Below are 24,118 nucleotides of genomic sequence, written 5' to 3'. Positions count from 1 at the left end.
GTTCTCATACAGAGTTATCCGTCATGGATCTTATTTCCTCTTTCATTGCATCTAAGCACATGTTAGATTGAGAACTTGAGATAGCTTCATTATAATTTATGAGATCTATAATCTGGCCAATATCATAATCTGCCTCCCAAAGATAGACATAGTAATCATTGGGGATTGCTGATCTTCTCTCTCTTGTGGATCTCCTCATAGAAATCTTTCTAATAGGCTTATCTATAATAGGAGCTCCTTCTATAGCAGCTTCAAAATCTAGTAGAATCTTATTAAAAGCAGGCACATCTTGAGTCCCTGCATTATACTGACTCATCCTTCTACAAATTCCACCATAATATTATAATGTTCTATAGGTAAGAGAATTATAATAGAGGTGCATAATTCATCGTCAATTATAAGGTGCATAATTCATCGTCAATTATAGGTTGAGAGCAACTTTCATTAGCTATATCGAGCTTCAAGCACTTTGGAGTCAATTGATTCAACTACTTTGGTACCTCGAGTTGGATAATAAAACTTGTATCCTTTGGAGTGCTCTGGGTATTCAAAAATAACAGTAGATGGTCCTGGGATCTAGCTCTCTCTCAGAAAGATTATAAATCTTTACTTCAGCAGGACACCTTTCAGACTAGATTTTCTTTCTGTCCACAGTTTAAAAGGAATTTTGGACATATACTTGCTTGGAACTCTATTCAGAATGTATCGTGCTATCTTAATAGCTTCTTCTCACAAATATTCTGACAGATTAGACTTGCTTATCATGCTTCTCATTATATCCTTGAGGGTGCAATTGCATCTCTCAACTATGCCATTCTGTTTAGGAGTCCCAAGCATGGTATATTGTCCAATGATTCTATAATCCTGTAAGAATTTGATAAACGAATCCATTTGCTGTCTAGGTTCATCATGCTTGCCATAATACTCATCACTACGGTCAGATCTAACTATCTTTATAACTTTTTCTGTTTGCTTCTCAACTTCAGTCCTAAAATCTTTGAACTTCCCAAATGCACTGGATTTCTTTTTTATCAGAAAGACATAGCCATATCGAGAGAAGTCATCAATGAATGTGATAAAATATTTATTACCACATAAGATGGTTAAGTAGGGTCCACTAATATCCGTGTGTATGATTTTCAAAAGACCTTGATTGCCGGTTGCACCTTTCTTCTTAGCCTTGGTCAACTTCCCCTAATACAATCAACACATGTTCCCAAGTCCTAAAAATCAAGGGGAGAAAGAATTTCTTTCTTTATTAGTCTATCAACTCTTTTTCTGAAAATGTGGCCTAACCGTTTGTACCATAGTAGGGAAGACTTTTCTCTGATTTTGGATCTTTTTGACCCAACATGTTATACATTAAAAGATGAGTCAAAACTATTGGGAGCCAAGTACATCCTATACAATCCATCAGATAAAACATGACTACCAATACCTCAAGAATTAAAAAAATCAATTCTTTTATTACTGATAATAAAATTATATCCAATCTTATCAAACAAAGAAATTGAAACCAAATTTCTCCTAAATGAGAATACATAGAAAGTATTCTTCAAAACTAATTCAAATCCTGAATCTAACTTCAACTTCGCAGTTCCGACCCAGCTGACTCCAACTTCCACATCATTCCCTACCTTTAGTTTGAACTCTCTCTCACTTGGCTTCCTTCTCCTTATGAACCCCTACAAGGTAGATGCCACATGAATAGCGGCACCATCATCAAGCCATCGAGAATTCAGGGGAGCATTGATCTAATTTGATTCAAAACAGATATAGGCTAGTGAGTTACCTTGTTCTTCATTTTTCTTTTATAGTTAAGCTTTAAATTTAGTGCACTCAACCTTCTTGTGACTCTTTTTCTTACAAAAATAGCAATTGTTCTTCATGTCACTCTTTTACCCTTCTTTATCCTATGTTTCACCATTACCTTACTTTTTGAAATTATGATTTTTCTTAAGAGCAAAAGACTTGAATTTTTTATTATTTTATTTTTCCTTAGAGCTGGGTTTGGACTAAGCAACAAGGTAAGTATTCTCAATCTTCTCCTTCTTTAGCTTTTCTTCTTTAGCCACACACTTGGTGATCAAATCATTGATGCTCCAAGATTGATTCTAAGTGTTATAAGCTATTTTGATCTGACTGAAATTAGCTGATAATGAGTTGAGGGCATGATGGGCAATAAAGTTATCATTGATGGGGATCTAAAAATTTCTGAGCTTAGATTGAGTGTGGACCATCCTCATAATGTATTTCCTGATTCCTTTTGAGCTGTCATATCTTGTACCTATTAATTCACTCATCAGATGCCTAGCCTCAGCATTATCTGATACTTGGTATCTCTCTCTAATAGTAGTGAAGCTCTCCTTGGCACTAGTGGTCTCAGGCAAACCACTCATTAGATATTTTACAACCGACTTCTTCATGGCTAGCAGGCTCAATCGGTTCTCTCATTTAGTATGGAGCTCTCTCTTCAACAGTGCTCTTGTCAGTAGGCTTAGGTGGCTCATCAATCTGTAAAATCAAATCAATGTCCACAATCCCAAGTACGAACTTAATGTCTTGCTTTTATCTCTTATAGTTGGAGCCAGTCAAGACCTCTATGGTGGTATTACTGTTCACATTGAGAGAGACTAAATATACATGCAACATATTAGCGGTACAGCCAATAAACAAATAAACAAAAATAGTTTTAAACATGATAAGCTATTCCCCATAAGAGCATCAGGTATATCATCGTAAACTCCACTTTGGGTAGACAACATGACATGCTATTAAGCTCCAAGTATGAGATTAAAATAATGAGAATACAAGGTGTTCAAAAATCTATCCCCTTTGGGCAGACAAACTTTCTGGGCCCAATATATCTCTTTACAAAATCAAAGATAATACATGTCAATTAAAAAATCTATTATCTTTTAGTAAATAGATTTCTCAAGATCAGTGTATTTCCACTATCAAACCTCATATTATCTTCAATTTTAATACACATAATAACCCCTTTTGGATAGATAATTGGACATATTAATATGAAGAATGTCTCATAAAAATAAAGAAAAATTTGCGAGCTTGGAATTAATGCATCATTTTGGCGATGACATTCACAATAACTCACAAAATTCTCAATTGAGACCGAAATTATTGTGAAGATATGATTTCATAAGATATTTATTAAAAATTATCTTTGACAATCATAATTTAATATTATTATATTTAATTTTATGAATAATAATTTTATCTAAAATTTAAATTTTAATCTTATATAAAATATGTACGACATCAAGTTTGAGAGTATAATTTTTACATTCTCATATGAGGAGAGTATAATATGTAATCATGTTCAATCAATATCATTGGACTCCCTTTTTTTTTGTGTGTGTATTGTTTCATTCTCACTGTTTCATATCTGAAAGATGTTCCAGATTGAGTTGTTTCTGGGTTTAATTTGATTGTTTTGGTACTTGTGTTGCGGAACTAGACAGATTATTACGGAGTGGCTTCTAGAAGATCTCTTGCAACAACGAAGACGGAATTGCATTCCATCGGCCATGAGCTACAAATAAAAATATGGAACTTCACCTGCTCCAACATGAGTCCAGCAGTGATTAAATGGAAGGATAATAGTGGAATATAATGGGGACCGAGGAAAGAAGCTTCCCGTGCGAGAGAAAAGGTGCCCCTAGAGTCAAAAAAAAAAAAAAAAAAAAAAAAAACAATTTAAAGGCGTCAACTCTATGGTCCGGAGCTGGGGGGTCCCATAGATTTTTTTTGTTTGTTTGTTTCATCTATTAGAACCAATGGCTTCCTAATTTCCTTGGATGCCTTTGTAGGATGATTTTTTTTTTTAGATCATAAAATTTCAAAAAAACTGATTTTTTTATAATAAATACATGATTTTGTGCAGTTAATCAAGTTCTTTTATGTTATAATCATCAAAACAATCATTCACAAGCCACAAACTTTATTCAAAGTAAAAAATCTCATGAATTCCTATAATTTCAAAGATCAATTTATACATCAAATAACAAAATTCTAATGCAAATTTTTCAGGTTCTAAATCATACACAATCTACTCTGATACCACATGAAGGACGATTTTTCATAGGATCAAATGCATGATTATTAGAACATCGAGATAATTAATCAAAAATTAGAGAAATATCTATTTGCACCACTATGGAATACACAAATGTGTATTTGATGCTGGGTCTTCCTATCCGAAAATCTTACTTTAATGATAGTTATGAATGGGGTTAGCATCTAAAAATTAAATTTTGAAGAGGCAACCTAGTCTATTTATAATGGTTTACTAGTTCCTCCCATTATAGGCTCAGTAAAACTTAGTAGCCCAGACTTACCATCCAACCAAGTTTTAAATAAAATGTGCATTGGGTTTTTAATTTTATGATCACAAATAGTCTGTTATTTTATCTTATTGGACTTTGTCATAATCTGATTTTATTTAATACAAATCATATAATTAATGAAAATTTAAATTTTAGTAAAATTTTCTAACACAACATACGGATATAATGTTGGGATTCTGAAAGTGGTGGTCCATGATCTTGGATTTATATTGACCATGATCATGCATATTAGAACTTCTTTTGGGAAGTCACTCTACATCTTTTAAAATGTGTATCCTATGGATAGTATAATTTGATGTTCTTTAGTTCTAGTGAATGGCCAGCTGGTTTTAAAATATTTGAAATAATAGTCCAATTACTTTATTAGTATTTATGGTTTAATGAATTTTGTAAGCAAATCCTTCCAATTTTTAGGCAATATACGGCTTCTTATGATTGATCTGTATAAAATCCCCATTTAATTATAAACATCTTATGGGTATGGAAAACCTAAGCAACTCTAAATTTAAACCATTCATTTGAAGATATTATGTATATTGACCACTTAGTTTTTTGATTGATGGAGGTTTACAGAACTACAGACAACTACCGTGGCCATTTAAACTATAAGTCATACCAAAGGTGATGCAAATAATGAGTTTGGGCCAGCCTAATATTTGGCCCAAATAATGAATTCGAACTGATCCGATTGAGTTCGAGTAGGACGGGCTTGGACCCGAGTCAAGCTCGAGCCTTAAAATTTAAAAAAATTTTAGGTCGGCTCGAAGCCTAAAAAAATATTTCAAATCCGACTTGAGCAAGATGCAGCTTGGTGCAGCTCAATCCATTGTCAGCCCTAACTCAAGCATAATCTAAAGAATTTGATTTGGGCCAACGGGTTTGGTTCCTATTATCACCAAAATCCATTATCTTTTCCCAACCCAATTAATGTTCAATTTGAAAAAAAAAAAAAAAAAAAAAAAAAAAAAAAAAAAAAAAAAAAGGAGGGAGAGACAAAGCTAGTGGTTGGGTCCTATTTCCAGCAATGCTTAGCATTTTTTTCATTTTCAAGCCTTACGGTCCGCGTGTTGCTTCCATATGTCAAATATGTGCGCCTCAAGAGCATAGGATAAAAATTGTGACCAGACCTGATCATGGGATAGGCTTGAGTTTAAAAAATATCAAATCTTTTATAGGCTCGACTCTAAAGTTCAATTAAAAATGAATATAATTTAAGTCCAAGGTCGGGCCCATGATCAGTTCTAATGATGACTTGTCCGGAGAAGTCCGAGCATGTCCATTCTTTGTGGACTTTCCCGTGACTCCACGAGAATGTATCTCTTGATGCTGGAACCTCGATTAGAGGTGCGTGCGTTTCAATTCAGAGTAGTTTGAAATCAAATTTTAAATTAAATTGATTTCAATCTATTTTTTTAAATTGAAATCAAAATCAAATCAATTATATAAAAAAATTAATTTAAAACAAATCATAAAAATTAATTTGATTTGATTTATTTAATTATAGATGACTGAATTTATACTAAATAAAAAATTATAAAATAAGTTAAATAGATTGTTATCTATTTTATTTATTTTTAAATAAATAAATAAATAATTTGCATGACAGATTAGATGGACTAAATATAGAAGTAATGGACTAACGGTATTAAAATAACATACAAGTATATATGTGAAATCAAAATCAAATTGATCTTTTAATTTTTAATATTTTTGAACTAAAATTGAGTCGAATTTAAAAAAAACCAATCTAGGTTTTGATTTCAGTTTCTAAAATTTTTGAATGAAATCTAAAAAAAATTGATCTAATTTAAATTGGAATCAGTATTTTCGATCAATTGTATACTTTGATGGGTTTGTTAGCACAAAGCGTTGCTCTCCGTTTGTGCGTGAACGGCAGATACGATACCATGCATGGCGATAATCGTTCTCAGACGGACGATCGACACGTGGCGAATCGCTCTCTGGCGATTTAAAACAAGAAATGGGGAAAGCATTCTTTATTAGAAAAAGAAATATGAGAAGGGATAAGCAGAGCGCGGAGACTGCTAGGGGAATCGAACGATCAAATCCGTTGTTGATCCTTGGTAGTTTCTTTCCTCCTCTTGCTATCGTAAGCGGTATTTAGAAAGGCGTCCTTCTTCTCGTAAAAGGTTGGACTTCCATCGATTTTTTTAATTTCTTGAGTTCTTTTTCGCTCATAGGTGCGATCTCGATTATCTGTTTTGATTGGTGGAACCATGATGAATTTCTTAGTTGTTGCAAAAATTATCTGGGAAATTGGTTGCCGATTGTATCCTCGATTCCCTCCACGGTTCCCTGTATTATGTACTAAGGGCATAAAATAATGAGATCCGTGATTAATGGTTTTTTTTTTTTTTTGGTGTTTTTGCTAAAGGATTTGGACATTGTGATGAAAACTTCCGTGTAATGTCCAAAATAGAAAAAAAAAGAAAGAAGCATTCTAGCCTTTCTAGGGTTTGGAGATATTAGAAAGGAAGAATGGTTATGGTGGATTTCCTTATTTCTTATTTGTTTTTTTTTTTGTCTACTCTTGGCCAGCGCAGATTCTTGACTATTTTTGGGGACTAGATGTGCTTTAAGAAAAAGGCTTTTAGGAAATTAGACAGTGGGGTTTTCAAATCCCCTCTATGTGAATAATCCCTAAAGACATTAGAGGAGAATAGGGAGTTCATTGCATTTTAGCGGGACAATACGAGCAGAGAATTTGAAACAATAACAATTTTGTTTCAGGTTAGTTTCTATACTTTTTTGTTTTTCCTTATTAGTGCTTTAAAATCTCAAGCCCATTTAATTAGTTCCCTCCAACTTCTGCAGCTTTTCTGATCATTGGTTTTGATCCGCTGATGCAGAATCTTGAATTTTGATGGTGGTTGATGAATATTGATTTGTGAAAACCTACCAATATTTTGCGATGACGATGATCAAGTTTGATTTGTGATTTGAATGTAGAACAATAATCAATCCCACTGAATATTCCATTTTAATTATTGTTTCTAGTAACGGTTATAGCCACTTTCTTGTTATCGCTCTAACTCTGACAATGTGAAATTCAGATTAGTTTGCAGAATGTACTTACCATATTCTTCTTCCAGGGATTACCAACATTCTTCTTTTAATTATGAGCTGAGACTGGAGTGATAATAAGTCCTTATGGCTGGTCTGGAGGAGCTGAAAAAGAGATTAGAGCCCTTATTTGATTCAGAAAAAGGGCCCTCGAATGGGATGCCATTGGATCCTTGTGACTCATATATGGTTAAGTATTTCAGTACAAAAATCAAATTTATAGGAAATTGCTCTGCATTGATATTGAGAAACAAAACAAAGTAATGCTATGCCAAGCTTATGTTGCTAACAAACTAGATAGGGCATTGTATTCTTGCTGAGAATTTATTCCCCCACTGTTGCAGTGGATACTTTAATCTCTGTCCCATAAAGAGAGGGAGAATAGTATCTCTCATTTATGCATGTGTGGATGCAAATTTTGAGGCGCAATGTATGTGTGTGGGGTTTCTTATGGACTTTTAATCATCTATAATGCTTGCTAAAGAAATAAGGCAATTAAGATCAATAATTTTAATTTGATTTTAATTTATTTATCTTTTTTCCTTTTTGATTATAGAATTTGCACGACTATGTGATACAGTAATACACTTGTAAATGGATGACACAGAACTGATTGGCCCACCGTTTCCTCTTACAAAGGTAGCCTCATTTGGTGGATTTTCCTTCCAAAAAAACTAAGTCCTTTTGTTATTCTTTATGGTAAACACAGAAAGGGAATTTTGCTCAACTTTTTTTTTTCCTAAAAAATGGCAATACAAGCTTCTAACATTATTCTTTCTACATTTTCTAGGATATGTAATATATCCATGTTATCATGTGCTTGTTGACACTAATAGATATCTCTTTTGCAAAGCTATAAGTCATTATGCTTCAGTTTTCCCAGAAAGCTGCTCATTGTGTGCCATACATACTACTATCTAAATCACAGCTTATTGCTTTTGATAAGTAAGAAACAAATTGCTTTTTGGTATTCTGAAGGTGTCGGAAGGTGGAACAGTCAACTTGTTGAGCAGATCATGCGGCGTGTACAATATCAATGAGCTAGGTCTGCAAAAGCGTACAGCTGGGATAGTAGATGAAGTGGAAGGAGAAAAGATGTATCGTTGTGCTTCTCATGATATGCATATTTTTGGAGCCATAGGTTGTGGAGCAAGCAGTGTAGTTCAGAGAGCAATATATGTACCCATTCACCGAATTTTGGCCCTGAAGAAGATAAATGTATTTGAGAAGGTTTAAAATTTTGCTCCTTTTTTTCATATTCGCCCCGGCTTAAAACTGCGGCCATGATTCCTAATATTGAAAAACACTTAAGTTGGTTTCACATAAAGCTCTTTATTTCCTAAACAATCATTAAAGACCAACTACCTCCATCAGGACTTCAATCATATGCATGTCATATAAAAGCCAAATATCCTGAACTACCCAAACTTGAACCCCATTTTGAGGAAAAGTCAAATTCGTGATATGTCTGCAGAAGTTTGTCTTCACTCCTAGAAGTTCTTTTAAGATACTTTTGATCAAATTTTAGTTATTGCCATAAAATATAGCAGATTTACTTTTTGCTTATGTGAACTTCCTTTTGCTGCACACTAATCCTCCTTTTTCAATCCAATCCCAAAACAGTCCCTGTTTTATTAAGAAGAGAGACATTGAGCCTCTAACTTTTGGTCAATAAGGGAAATCAACACCAGTCATATAACTAAAAATTAGCTACCTTGCAATCTTTCTTGTAAATGACTATAACTAATTTTAATGTAAATGACCTGGTAGTTAAGCTATGACCATATAACAAGCTGTGGATTAGATCTGACAGCCTCTCATAACATACATCATGTGGTTGTTGATTCATAGTTCTCATGAACTAAATTGTATACTATATCGAGGACATGGTTTAAGTGAAAAATGAAAGTACTACCGTTAAAAGTTAGAAGGGTTCATTTGATGGTATTTCGTATCGGTCCGAACCGGTCGGTACACCCCGTACCATGCTGTACCAATAGGGAACCGGTCCGGTTCAAGCCGGAGTTTTGGAAAATGGCCTGAACCGGATTGAACCGGTTGGTTCGGTACGGTATCGGCCTGAACTACTGGATACTGGTCAGTCCGGTTCGGTTTGATACGGTTTGGGGCCGGTTCGGTCGGTTTTCTTTTTTTTTTTTTTGTGCTGTTGGATGAGATTTTTTTTGATTTTTTTATATCTGATATGGTACGGTACCATATGATACCGTGCCGTACCCGTCGGCAACCGGCATGGGTTCCGGTACCGAGTCCGCGAACCTTGGTTTATTTAGATTGGTAGGGTTTTAGGTTAAATAATCATTTAAATGGAAGAGATGAACAAAGTTAAATCTTTACTTCATTGACATATGGTTTTTTTCCTTTTGCAAAAAAATCAGAGACTAGGTGGCTTTCCGTAAGAAAATGGTACTGTTTCAGGATTGTGTCAAGAAAGGGGGCTAATGCATCAAAACTCTGTTCTTATCTGCTTGATAATGCTAAGTTTTAATATAGTGTGTCTACATGTGCAAACCCTACTTGAAAAATAAGGTATCAACATTGCCCCTACTACCTCTTCACCTGCATCAGCTGTGTCATTTATTGGCTCTTGAATCTTCTCAATGCAATGATATGTGTGCATATGCACATGCATGCTTGTAATCATAGCAGACACCATACTGTCGAAGTATGTTTGGTCTTTTCCTTTTCAGTATCCTTCAGTAATAAGCATATATGCAGTTAATCATGCCAATTCAATTTAAAAAATGTGTTCGTTCTTATAGAGATTTTGTTGCATATCGAGACATCTAAAGCTAGATGATATATTTAGTCACCCATATTTAGTACGAATTCAAGGTTATGATGAATGCGACATATTGGTTATTTATGCATATTTTCTTACTCCTTAAAGGAGAAAAGGCAACAACTTCTTAATGAGATAAGGACACTTTGTGAGGCATCTTGCTATCCGGGTTTAGTTGAATTCCATGGAGCATTTTATACCCCTGACTCAGGACAAATTAGCATTGCCCTGGAATACATGGATGGAGGTTCACTTGCAGATGTTTTGAGGGTGAAGAAATGTATACCAGAGCCAGTTCTCTCGCATATGGTTCAGAAATTGCTGCAAGTAAGATTATTACATTTTTGTATTTGCTGTTTCCATAATTGCTTGTTATTAGTTTATGTTGTGCCCTATTTATTTATCTGAATGATCTGTTAGATGTTTTAACTTTCAAGGGGTTAAGCTACTTGCATGGGACAAGACATCTAGTACATAGAGATATAAAACCTGCAAATTTGCTCATAAATCTCAAGGGGGAGCCGAAAATTACTGATTTTGGAATAAGTGCGGGTTTAGATAATTCAATGGCGATGGTATGTTATCTGGTGCGCTACTGGTAATATTTAATTTATTTCTTCTAATGTGATCACTTTTCAAGCCTTTGATTCTTAAAGGATTGCTTTTTTGCAACTGACTTCTCTTCGACATGGAAATTAAGGGTATATATTTGTAACATCTCTGCATATTTTCTGACAGTGTGCTACCTTCGTTGGTACTGTTACTTACATGTCACCTGAGAGAATTCGAAATCAGAACTACTCATACGCGGCTGACATTTGGAGCCTTGGATTAGCCATATTTGAATGTGGTACAGGAAAATTTCCATATACCGCAAACGAAGGACCTGCCAATCTTATGTTGCAGGTGAAATAGTGTTTGGTAAAATTTCTTATTGTTTTTGAGTTCCTCAGTTTTTATTTTTCTCAATCATGCTTTCATTCTGAACTACATTTGCTACTCTGATTCATTCAAAGTAGTTTCTTATATTAAAGTAATATAGCTGTCACTTCTTTATGAATAGTTACATAGGTGTCAACAAGAATATATTATGAATAATTATATAGGTGGATTTTGAATCTAAGGAAAATTTTATAGTTTTTTAAAAAGAATACATTTGAGAACACGACAGGTACTACTAGTTCCTTTTTTTGTTTAAACCCATGTAATTGATAGTCATAATTTTGGTTGCCATTCTGCATTGCATTTATCTGCCATATACATATTTGGTGGAGTCCAAGAATTATTGTATCTTTTCAATTTGCTCTCCAAATAACATATAAGCAAAGCTCTTTGTGTACTATTAGTTGAAGCATGCAATCGATTATCTAAGACTGCATCATTTGCTGTTCATCTTTATGGTTTGATTGTAGCATTATATGACCCATGGCTAGAATCGAGCATTTTGAGAATCTGTTATGAAAACTCAGCAAATAACAAGACTTCCATACCTGATGCAGTGAGGAGTTCACTTTAGCAATTCTTTGATGGATGTTGAATTTCAACTAAACAATTAAGCATTTTGGTCAATTTATGGCACTTAGTTTGAAGAAATCATGAATTGTTAGCAGTCGGACTGCCATGATTTCATATCTTTATATTAGTCCTGTTAACTGCTTCCTTAGTAGTAGTTCCTCTTTTTCTCTCTTAATAGAGTGTTTATTGGTTGTCTATTTTGATTTTTCCAGCATCCACTTGACACGATGTAACTGATTGCATGTAGTTTTCATATTTATCTCCTTTGCCTGAGAAACCATTTAATCCCTGTTTGCCTTCTTACTGGTCTGCTTTTATGCAAACTTGTCATCACTTTGTCCTCCATTTATGAGTTAGGGCCCTTACTGAAATGACCAGGCATATATGAAGCCCTCTTATTTAAGTTGTAGGCCCTGAGAATTTAGAAATGATACAACTTGTGGCTCAAGGTTCATTACGACTTAAAATGTGAACTATAATAAAATCAAGAATCAATAATATGAGCCCGATTTGAACCTTACATCTAAGCATGACTTAGAACAGCATCAATTTAAAATCAAGAACCAACACTTCTGATGTAAATTGAACCTTCCATTTAAGCAAGACCTATATTTAGTAACCCCTCAAAAATGTATATCAGGTTGTGGATATCTTGATAAACAATATTACAACTACTCCCTTGGTTCGCCCTTTCGGTTCTCATCATTTTATCTTCTTTAGTAATTAGTACAATAATCAACTCAATTAGCATGAATCATGTTTAATGCTTTGGATACCGTCAGAATAGAAGGACAAAAAACTTCAGCTCCTCATTTTTATTCAATTATGAAATAACTCATTTTGATGGAGATTTGTAGCATCATTCAAGTAAATACAGATTGAGATCGTAGAAATATGAGCAGAGACCTAAAAGGTTGAAGGGAATGATATATAGACAAGTAAATCCCTTACGAGTCCCAAAGTATCCCCTTTAAGGGGATTCATCATTTGAGGGGAAGTAGACTACTCAAAAATTTCACAAAAAAAAATTTGTAAGTCTGGAAAAAATGAATGGAAAAACTGGTTAAAGGGCCATTATCAATACAATTTATCTCAGACAAAATGGTCTCGGAGAAAGACGATCAAACAATTCCTAATCATGGTCCTTGTGGATCGGATCATCCGTATAGGATAAAGCCCCTGTAATATATTAAAGAATGTGCAATATGGTTATTGAATAAAAAAATGCAGAGAAATGATAAACTGGCACACGTATAATGTGGCGGGTTGTTGGCCTGGAGCTAGCGATATAGATTAGATCATCTATGAGCTAGTGACACCATCTAGGATTCAGTAGTGGTTCACAATTTGCAGGACAAAGCTCCAGATGGAGCTCCATTAATTCATCCACAATGTCAGTATCAACTAAGCAAGCATGAATAGTTAAATAAAAGTGTGTTTATACTGCCATAATAAATACATTGTGACGAAGGCAACCCCAAGTTTTAAGTTGTGGAGGGAGCTAAGGTCTTTCATCTCAAACTAATGTTGGAGGCTGTGCTAATGTTGGAGCTACAATTTTAGATGGAAATTATGATATCATCATCAGCAAGGATCATGTCCCAGTAAACTTGAAGGAGAATGTGCTTGAAACATCCACACCAGGCTTGAGGAGCCTGTAGGAGCCCAAAAATTATCTTGAATCCTGAGAATTGCAGAAGGATAGCATGGAGTTAGACTTTCTCGGATAGAAAAGTGCTAATACATTTTCATGTTCATGAAATAATGCATCCTAATGTGGGACAGTTTAGACAATGAGCAAAGGTCAATGGTTAATTTCCTTGTTCTAAGCTCTAAGCCAAACTGGTGCTCTTCTAAACAAGCTTTGTCAGTGCTCTATAGTTCTTTCTGAATGAATCGTAAGTAGATCAATGTTACGGACGTCCCTAGCAGGATAGGAAAATGATCTCGTGTGTGCTTGTTGAGAGCCTAAGGCTCATGACGGACAGAATGGATACAAGAAAAAACTGTAAATAAGAAGAACAGCAGTTAGTCCCAAGTTAGCAGAACATTAAGAATACAATGGGATATATGCAAATTATGTCAAGCACTGGACATATCTTGCTCCCATCATGCTTTAGTGCACATTTTTTATTATTATTATACAATTTTCCATTTCTACCACCACTTTTGTTGTCATTTGAGCAATCACATTTTCTTTTTTTGCTATAGCATATATATAATTTTCAGGGTGGAACAAGGTTATAAGGACCCCATCAAGTTACTTTTTAGCAGGCATTTTCATGGTCCAGCTTCAAACCTATTTTCCTCTGAAAAGATATTAGCTTAAATAATGGATCTTGGCTGTTATAATGGTATGAAAGACAATAACATCAAGATCTGATTAGGTCATTTTTTAGAGAATATAATATTTTGGAAATCAGTATACAGACTTGGGTTAAGAATAGGTATTTGAACTGGGTCAACGGTAGAAAGTTCAAATAATAGCTCTTATGACGATTATACAATGGCTCTTATATGAATACAACACATACATAATGACTATTATTGTTACTTGTCTGTCTAGTATGTTACTACAGTTAGGATGATGCCTAAATAGTACTGCTTCAATTAGTAGAGGTTGTTAGTTGAAATATTGCATTTGGCTTCATAAAATAGATTTCTTTTTTTTTAAAAAAAAATTACACCATTAAATAATCCACACCTGCAATTCAAGTTTTTCTTGCACATAATTTTCCCCCTTCATTTCTTTATCTAACCATGCGAAATATTTTTCCCTTTTTTCCCTCTGTTGTGATTTCCCTTTATTCTTCATGTAGAGTGTGAATGCTTTCTACAGGTATCATGTAGTGCTTTTTTCTATTTGTGCTATTTCTATGGCGACAGCATTAAGATTTATCAGCCCTTGTATGATATTCTTCCTTTTTAGAAATGACCAGGAACATCATGCCACTGAATGCCACAAATACCATCCAGCAAGTGGCATACACCAAAATGTTGAACAGAATTTTTAGTTTTTAACAGATAAGGTATACATGCTTTATGGCAATACTTGCCTGAAATAATATGCATTGTGCATGTAATAATAACATGATGTATGCATGAGTGTGAATGCATATTTTGAACATGCATCTTGAACATGTATGAGTGCAGGTGATAATCTGATGGTGTACAAACTCCTAAAACTACACATCAATACATGGTTGGAGGATGTCAAAATATACCTAGAGGATTTATCCAATATATTCCCTTTCAGTTAGGTACAGAACCCTAGTATATCTCTCGCTAAGCAGCTTCAGGGAGAGAACATAGAATTGCTCACAAATGGCACTACATTTAACGTTTTCCTAATTTAATTCTTAAATTAGAATGGAGATGGTTTCATGAACAATAACAGGTGCACCTTGAGCATTTAACTGGATTGATGATCCCATGCTTTTTGAATACCAATAATACTTATTTTCCATTTTGCTCTGTTGATCATTGCCATGCCTACCTGTTTATGGCAGATCTTGTATGACTCATCACCTACACCTCCAGAAGACTCGTACTCACCAGAGTTCTGCTCATTTGTTGATGCTTGCCTGCAGAAAGATGCTGATGCAAGGCCGACAGCTGAGCAGGTGAGAGGAGTATATGCTGTGTGCCCTTGTTTTAATTTCTGAACTCACATTTCCTCATTGAAGTGATTCCAGCTGTGCAGATTGATAGGTGATGTAATGTCCTTTTTAAGTGATGTTATAATAGGATGAGTATCAGTCTGTGTAGATTGATAGGCAATGTAATGTCCTAAGTGATGTATAATAGGATGTGCATCACACTTTGATTAGTACATATAGTGGTGTCAGGGAGTTAGCAGGATGGGCTACAATTTCATGTTTGAATGCTTCTGTTTCTATTTGAAAGTTGCTATGGACTAGTAACTGATTTGGACGTGTCTCTGTTGTGAATTTTAAGTTATATATAGACATAATTCATCAATTCCTTGTGTGAAAAATATGATATGTTTATCCTACTGTATAGCATGTATTTTGCATTATATTGTAGAAAATACTTCAGCAAAACAAGCTCATTGTTTTTACAACTATATAGGAGAACCACTAATTGAAACATCGATAAGAATAATTTGTTCATGGTCTTTGTTGTGAAGAATTGGATCATTTGAAGTTTAATCCCTTTACACCACCTGCCCAAAATCCATACTTGCTTTGGTATGTCTTGCTAGTTAACCCAATTATACAGACACTACTCTTATTGAGAAGGTTAGGCTAAATCATGCTGCAGATGTATGTGCATTTTTATTATCCTATGATGAAAGAATATTAGTCAGGCCCCAATGGCAACATGATAATGTCAGAAATCAAAGGTGAAAGGTAAGAAAGGGAAATTTCCCTTTAAGTCCGAGTATTGAATAGTGTTCAATGACTTGAAATATACTATTTTCATATTCTATTTCCCAAACTTGAGATTATGTAATCTGTTATCAGGTCCAAGTTGAATTTTATTTTGGCCTAAAATTCTAGTTGGACTTCTGAATTTTAACCAATCTTAGAACCCTACTTGAAGATTGGACCTGCTATTCTGCAAGATGAGTGATGGTCAGTTTACCATGAAAGCTCATCTCTTAGTGTGAGGCATGCTGTCATGCATGATGTGTATTGAGTTAATCAATGGATGTGAGCTGGCATGACTTGGGCTGAAGTACTGTGACTATTATGGTTGCGAGTATTTTTGATGTTCTCAACTATATTGCAAGCAATTTATGTGTCCAGGTTATTGTATTTCTCACTTCTGTTTTTTTTCCTTTCCACATTCTGGTACTTAAATTTGCTGATGCTTTATTTCTGCAGCTTCTATCACATCCATTTATTAGGAAATATGAGAACACCAATGTGGACTTGGCAGAATATGTTCGAAGTGTTTTTGATCCAACACAGAGGTTAAAGGAAATAGCAGATGTGAGCATCTGGTAACCTTCAAGTAGTAATCTCTCCAAATACCTGTTTGTAAGATATAAGATGATGAAAAAATTTGGATTCTATGAGGAGGTGCTGGGTTGTGTTTTCAAGATGCCAGGCCTGCTAAAATGTGTTGTATGTGCATTTATGTTATACATAGATGAAAACAATAGTGATTTGACTGAGTTTTTTTTTTTTTTTATAATTCTATGTCAAACCAAATGTCGATGATTATATGTTGTGTGATGCAACTTGGGAAGTATTTCATCTTTCCTGCTTTGGTTACAAATTTTGATGCATGGGTTGTGTTTCATGAACAGATGCTAATTGTCCACTATTACTTGCTTTTTGACCGAGCTGATGGGCTTTGGCATCATATTAAAACATTCTATAATGAAGGTTCAACTTTCAGGTACTTTGCTTCAACCTGTCATGCTTTTTTTGAGATTTCAAGCTGTGGCTCTTGATTTCCATTGTTATTTCACTATTCAAATGTGGGCATGTCTGGTTTCTACCTTTACAAAGGATTCTTCATGAAGCATTTCATTATATGATTTATGGCAAACACTTGCTGGTTAATGTTGTTTGTTTAACACAGTGCAAAAGCACTTTTTAGGCCTATTTGGTTATAATAAGGTTTGATAATTATTATAGATTTCCAATTCTGGTTGATTTTTAATTCTGATAGATATAAATCAAATTTAGTTGTAATTTTGATCTAGGTTAAGGAATAAGATACAGTCTACAAGATTAAATTTTGATGGTCTGGGTTTGGTCCATGATGAGATGGATTAATTTTGGTTTTGCTAATCCATTTTTGCCTCCCCTCAGATGCTTCAATTAAGCATAAGCCAAAAGCTAGTTTTCATTGCTTATGCTAGAAGTAGCACCAGGTATGCCTTGAAAGCATATGCAGAGTCTACATGTATAATACGTACGGTAAAGCTAAAATATTTTTGAAAGTGCTCGGTCACCTATTATTTCCGGTGCAAAATCAACAATAGCCCTTTAAAAGTGAAATTCCACATTGTTGATCATAATTTATGATGTCTGCATTACCAAGAAACAAATATGGCGCGCTTTGAATGCCTCTTACCTATGCATCAATTGAAGACAAAACAGATGTAGCAATATAATAACTAAGTACATCACAGGCTATGTATTTTAAGATTCCAAAGACTGTTGATATTGATCGAGACATGTTAAAACATATACAAACGAAAGTTTAACTAATTTGGATGCTGTGAACTATAGATCAAATCAAAACATGGTATCCTACTGTTGGGATAGATCCTCGCCGCCTAATCGACTATCTCTCCTCCTTGTCTCCCTACCGACCAAGTGCGCGACAACTATTTCTCTTCCTCATCTCTGCACCAACTAAGCGAACTATGTTATGGATCAAGCCAACTTAGATCGATGGGACCTGATAAAGTCGGCATTTGATCGACTTGGTTCAACATGCGATCAACATCTGACCGACAGTGTTCGACATATAGACGGCACTTGACCGACGACATTCTCAGCACCATTCCAACTATTTAAATCCTGCAAATCTGGGATCAAACAACGGTTATCCAGTATGAGTATTAACTACTTACGAACGTGAAGCGCAATAGTCACCTACGAGCGGCCTATTACTTGGCTTTAATGGCATTTAATGAGATAACCGTCCAGTAAACGCCATAACTCCCACATCCCGAATATTCAAGGATGGGAGTTACATAGTAACGGCTTTCCTTGATCTATATAAAGCGGTAAGCCATGGGGGACCAGGTAAGTTAGACTAAATATAAACTTTTGAGCTCTCGCTTTTGGCTCTTGACTGTTCTCTTTCTCCGGCTGACTTAGGCATCGAAGGGTCCCCCGCCAGACAACTTCCAGCAAAAGGATTTCATTTTGCAGGTTTTCTACCGTCCAGTACTCAGACGCAGCAACTCAGCTCATCGCTGACCATCTCACCGGAGATTGGCAGCAACACCTACCGTTAAAGTTTTCTGTTTTGCATCTATCTGATGCATACAAGAGACTTCTAAGGCATGTGATTTTGGGATTCCAGGCAATATATACAGATGATCACAATCAACCTTGTGGATTTTTTTGTAATTTTGCATCAGAAGAATTTGGGACAAGTGTCTACTGAACTATTTTAGCTTTACTCTCTCTTCCACCCCACCCCCCTCCCTCCTTGTGTGTGTACAGGGGGTGGGGAGGGTTATGTGGTCATGTGTGAACTCACCCCAACATATCTTTGAGATCTGACCCTCGTTTGCAAGTTATCAAAATAACATGCATTAGCAGAATCTTACCCATAGTCTACTTTGTGATCTCATCATATGGAGTCAGATTTATGTATCAAGATATGATCCATTTAGTGGGTATGATCCTATTGTTTTTCTTAAGGAAGAATAAACCATGATTATATAGATCAAATATCAAACTTCTAAGGTGACAAGGTCAACATGCACACAGAAGTATTGCAAATCACCATTTGTCGTACTAGACATTTGTAGCTTTATGGTAGTAATTTTGAGGATTACATCCTGACATGATTCTTTGGCTATTTTTTTAAAATGCCTTGAGGATGGATGAAGTTTCCTACCTCAAAATTTGCCTTCTTCCAATTTCATCAATGACTATTTCTGGGTCAAAATGAACCTTTGGTGGTCTCTCCTGGGTTACATAATTTTAAATTCCATGATCTGCAAGGTTGTCCTGCTCGGAAACAGCCCTTTTGGGTTTAAGCTCGGCCACTCTTTTGTCCAAGGTTTTCATGAGATGCAGGACCATCCTTTGAGTACATTACTTGAGTCAGACATGGGATTTGTGCCCATTGGAGCTCTAATTTTCGTATGAAGTCCATACTTTCATGGAACCCAGGAAGACCACATTCTAGAGAGGGCTTTAATGCTGTTTGGAGACAGTGATTTGAGGTCATTTTACCGTTAGGGATTATGATTCGTCGTACCATGGGGTACTGTTCTAGGTACTAATTATGGTATGCTTTTTTTAGTAAGAGTTGTAGTTCCACTTACGTTCTTTGCTTCAAGTCACTGTTACTGTTCTTGGTACTGTACAATCCATCATGCTGTGGCAGGGGAATGCCATGACACTAGTAGTAGCTTGTTAGAGGCTTTTGGGTCTTTCAGTGTTTCTTATGTTTGAAGTAAGTCGTAAGATTTATTTAATTTGAGAGTAAAGATTTGATATTGATAGCACTTTATGTCTAGATCATAAAGCTGTAATAATCTTTTGGGTGTGGGTTTTGAGTTAATTTGATTGAAAGAAAGAAGCCTACAAAATATGTGCCTGTAGTGTCTTGTCTACACAAGTTCAGAAACCTCATGGGACTCTGTCCAAACTTTGTGTCCACTTCTGGCACTTACTGCCATAGACAACCAATTCGCTGATCGGTTCCTTTTACTTCTGTATACTATTCCACTTGTTTTTCTTCTATCTTTTTCTACCATTCTGCTTAGAATGAATTTGATTATATTACACGATTCCTTGAGACCACCTACAACGCTTGTTAACCCTGGAAAATCCCCTTAGCCCTGTCTTCATCCTTTATTTTCATAATAGCTGTCAAACATCTGCATGTTATTGCAGGAACCTGCATCTATAACACACAGATTTCAGATTACAGATCTTGTAGGAATCACTCATAAGCCTTTTTACTATTCACAAAACCCTAAATCCCAACAACCATTACAGGAAGACCCCTCTATCTCCCTTTTCTGTAGTGTTGCAATAAGTTCCAATCTTTTCAGAAGTCTGGTGCTGGGAAGCAAACCCCGAGATCCTTCTTAAAAGCCTAAACCTTTCAAGGACAACCATCACATATATGCAGTGCTACCCTAATTCCCAAGCTCTTGCATCACATGGCCAGGAATGTGGTACTACTCGAGAAGGGATGACATTAGAAAGAGAGCTAGTCATAAAAGGGTTCTCAAATTCAGTGGATTTTGATCCATAAAAATACAACATTAATCAGATTAGAAATGTTTAATGAGATTAAATTAAATATAGTGCTTTTGATTCAAACGAACCTAGGCTACCATGTACACTTGAGATTATCCTGAAGAAACTAGGAGTCATATCTAGTGAATATAAAAAAAAGGAGAAAAAAATGCATAAGTGATCTAACTCAAGGATTGTCTTTGTTCTTCTTTTATTACTAGTAAATAGTGTTTTTGGTTAAAAGGAACTGTATGTTGTAAAGACAAATTACAAGTGTCCAGGTTAGATTTGTCATCATAACAAAGTGGTGTCTATATGCTAGTCATGATTCCCTTTCCTCTGGTAAAATCTTTGCTAGTACATTGCCAATTTGGAAATTCTAGCATCAACAGCAAGGTTATGGATATTGCCAGTTGTTACTTGTTAGGCTAATTAGTTAGATTAATTTGCCTAGGCAAAAACACAACAAATTTCAGTTTGCTAGAGATAACGTTGTTTTCTTGTGTTAAATCTGTTTAGGTGCTGTTAATATATGTTGAGTAGATTTACAAATAAAGACATGTAATATATTATGTAATTGCATTTTTTGATGCACACATATACCTGCATACATAAAGCAACACACATTATATACATATAAAGCAATATACATAATGGCAATTAGGTATTTATATTATATGTTTCATATTGGTGGGCGGTAGAGGTCCAGGGAAACAAGATTAATTTTGGCAGCTATGGAAACATTTGTTTGATTAATGCATTCCAAAATTAGGGAGAATCCAGTGAGGAATTAGAATATTCGAGGTGTAGGAGATGCACCAATTAGGAAGTCGTGGAATACTGTTCCAGATGGTAGGATTATGTGCAAGAAAGATTTAAAGAGAGATTGTCAAAGAATTCTGAATGAAGAGGGGAAGAACTTGCTAACAGGGGTGGTTGTCTTTGTTTTTATTTTTTATGTAAAAGATGGAATAGCCCATCTATCATAATATTGATGGAAATTGTGAAGGATTTGGGAAAGTTTATGGTGACAACATGAGATGCTTTCTTAACAAGAATGATTGGCCGGTAGCGGTGAATAAAGCCAATTCCAAATTGTTGGGACAAGGCTTGATGGATATGGTTGTAGAAATATTGTGTGAATTTACGTTAAATATAAAAGAATTTCATATGGCTTTGCAGCCAGCCATAACCTTAAGGAAACATGTGTTTTGTTAGCATTCTTGATTAAATTGTACATAGATGCATCAATGTAATTGAATGAGCTGCAGCACCTGTTTGCTAATATAACCTATTTGTTTCACCAGTTTCTCAGGAAAACAGTATGTTGGACCGAATGATATATTTGCAATTCTATCAGATATAAGGAGAAAATTAGCAGGTGATCGGCCTCAAGAGAAACTTGTGCATGTTGTGGAGAAGCTTCAGTGCCGCACACATGGGAAAGATGAGGTTGCAATTCGTGCATCAGGATCCTTCGTCATAGGAAACGACTTTCTTATATGCGGAAATGGAATGCAAGCAGAAGGAATGCCCAATATGCAAGAACTATCACTTGATGTTGCAAGTAGGCGTGTGGGGACTTTTCATGAGCAGTTCATAATGGGTCCAGGAAGTGGTATCGGATGCTTCTTCATAAAAAGGCAGGAGCTGTACATACGGCAAACATAGCAACAAACATTGGAGTGATACCATAAGGTTGGTGAAGTTAAAGATTCTTTTTGCGAGCAACTTACGAAATTCTACTTTGATGTTTTCTGTTGACTAACCTTGTGCCTTAAAAATTGAATTGGGACACTAGAATAATCTCTTTACAAACTTTGAAGGGTGCATTGCTACCATTAGCTGCTATTGTGTACATTAAAGTAAGAGCAACATCTTCTTTTTGGCATGTATTTGTTAATGTATATATGGAAGTATGAGCAACAAAAACTAGATTTTTCCCCTTGTTTAATGATGCATCTCCACAACCTTGGTCTCTCTTTTCGGGGTTCGAGTCTTCATTCTGATGGACGGGACAACATTTTAATGCGTATGAAATTGACTGACAGCTGTCCCAGAGTGCTAAGAAAATGGGCCATATGCTTCTGGTGATTCACGCATGAACTTGGGAAACAAATGATAAAATATTATCGAACACAAACCCCTTATGTTTACAAAGTTGCCTGGACTGCTCTGGCTCTAGTTTGGGTTAAGTGTCTTTAATCCTTTTATATTTTGAACTAGTGCAGGTCATTTTATAATGTTTCATCTCTAAAAGACAACATGAGAAGTTTGAGTATGCCATTAAGATATCATGTGGGCATATTTATTTGATCTAAAGGCTTGCATATGCTGATGAATTTAAACTCATTTTTTATAGTATTTCAGCTTCAGTATATTGCTTTCATATTATTACTTGAGCATTCATGTAGGAAAAATATTCTCGAGCCGTTCCATTGTCTACCAATATCATTCTGCTAGAGTTATAACTTTATATCTGTTGCGAAATGTTACATTCCAATTCTGTTCACCAGAGCTGTTGCAAAGTTTTAATGGTAGATTGTAACAAAAATGTCCGCTCATCTAGTTCTTGCAATGAGTCGCCAAATGAATGTGAGCATGATTGACATATCTGGTAGCATTTTTTTTTGTTTTTCAGGTGAGATTTTAACTTGCAGCCCATTCAGCTATCTCAAGAAATGAAGTTCAATGCTTTACTGATGAGCCACTTTGTCTATTTTAACTTGAAACATGATGAATGTTACAGAGGAGCGAGAGGAAAGGCATATGATAAAACCTAATTTGTAATGATATCTGCAGCAAGTGACTTCATTTAACTTTGGCACAAGGGGAACAAATTTGTTTCAATTATACAGATGAGTTTACTGATTCTCTTTTCAGGGCTGTGATGTATCCGTCGTCTGGAATCCTGCTGAGAATAAATATATGGCTATCGTCATCCACCGTTTCTTTTGCTGGCTCCCATAAGTTCTTTCGGGTGCCTGGTGCCAGGGACAAACGTGGCATTGCGACGACTAAAGTCATCTTCGTTCAGGATTCAAGGTTTTTTTTTTTAATATTATTTTTAAAAAATAATTTTTAAAATATCATTAAATCAAAGTTATTCATTGATCTACGGCTGTTTGGCTTGTATGGGATGCTACGTATGAAATTTTGGGTTGAACCCATAATTTCACTGCCATGTGGGAAGAAATTATGGGTTTAATCCATCATTTCTTTTTTATTAGAAACTATAGGTTTAAGTCATGATTTATCCTTGATTTCATCTGATGTTTCGTGCCGTTCATGGCACTGGCGATGATACTTATCATGGGTAATTTGCCTGGACTTCAGAATGGGGGGTGCGGGAGAGGTTGGATAATGTACGAACGATACGTTTTCATGGGTTGGTTTTTCTTTATATACGTTTTCTTCTCATGGTATTTGTACCG

The 24,118-nt window shown here is 35.3% G+C and overlaps 1 protein-coding gene across 9 annotated transcripts; it reads left to right on the top strand.

The window, feature by feature from the left end:
* Positions 1 to 6,350: 6,350 nt before the first annotated feature.
* Positions 6,351 to 23,566, top strand: LOC105056217 (mitogen-activated protein kinase kinase 3). Of its 9 annotated transcripts, XM_019854506.3 has the most exons (12): positions 6,368 to 6,517; positions 6,932 to 7,118; positions 7,481 to 7,640; positions 8,430 to 8,681; positions 10,360 to 10,578; positions 10,689 to 10,838; positions 10,990 to 11,157; positions 15,276 to 15,389; positions 16,617 to 16,724; positions 17,045 to 17,136; positions 21,992 to 22,382; positions 23,326 to 23,566. In XM_019854506.3, exons 3-11 carry the CDS (start codon positions 7,539 to 7,541, stop codon positions 22,353 to 22,355), a joined length of 1,569 nt encoding a protein of 522 aa, XP_019710065.1. In that variant the 5' UTR covers positions 6,368 to 6,517; positions 6,932 to 7,118; positions 7,481 to 7,538; the 3' UTR covers positions 22,356 to 22,382; positions 23,326 to 23,566. The 9 variants fall into 9 exon arrangements, with proteins under 9 accessions (XP_073104039.1, XP_010936637.1, XP_010936633.1 ...); XM_010938331.4 differs by lacking the exon at positions 6,932 to 7,118 and having other exon boundaries at positions 6,352 to 6,517; positions 10,689 to 10,826; XM_010938328.4 differs by lacking the exon at positions 6,932 to 7,118 and having other exon boundaries at positions 6,352 to 6,517.
* Positions 23,567 to 24,118: the final 552 nt, after the last annotated feature.

Source organism: Elaeis guineensis, chromosome 13 (assembly GCF_000442705.2).
Source record: "Elaeis guineensis isolate ETL-2024a chromosome 13, EG11, whole genome shotgun sequence".
Lineage (NCBI taxonomy): Eukaryota > Viridiplantae > Streptophyta > Magnoliopsida > Arecales > Arecaceae > Elaeis > Elaeis guineensis.
The sequence above is the reverse complement of the archived record's forward strand: the minus strand, read 5'-3'. Positions and strand labels throughout refer to the sequence as shown.

Coding starts and splice junctions, on each gene's coding strand:
- LOC105056217 (XM_010938328.4), top strand. CDS start 7,539: ATGGCTGGTCTGGAGGAGCTGAAAAAGAGATTAGAGCCCTTATTTGAT. Junction 11,158..15,275: donor CTGCCAATCTTATGTTGCAG/GTGAAATAGTGT, acceptor TGTTTATGGCAG/ATCTTGTATGACTCATCACC. Junction 15,390..16,616: donor CAAGGCCGACAGCTGAGCAG/GTGAGAGGAGTA, acceptor TTATTTCTGCAG/CTTCTATCACATCCATTTAT.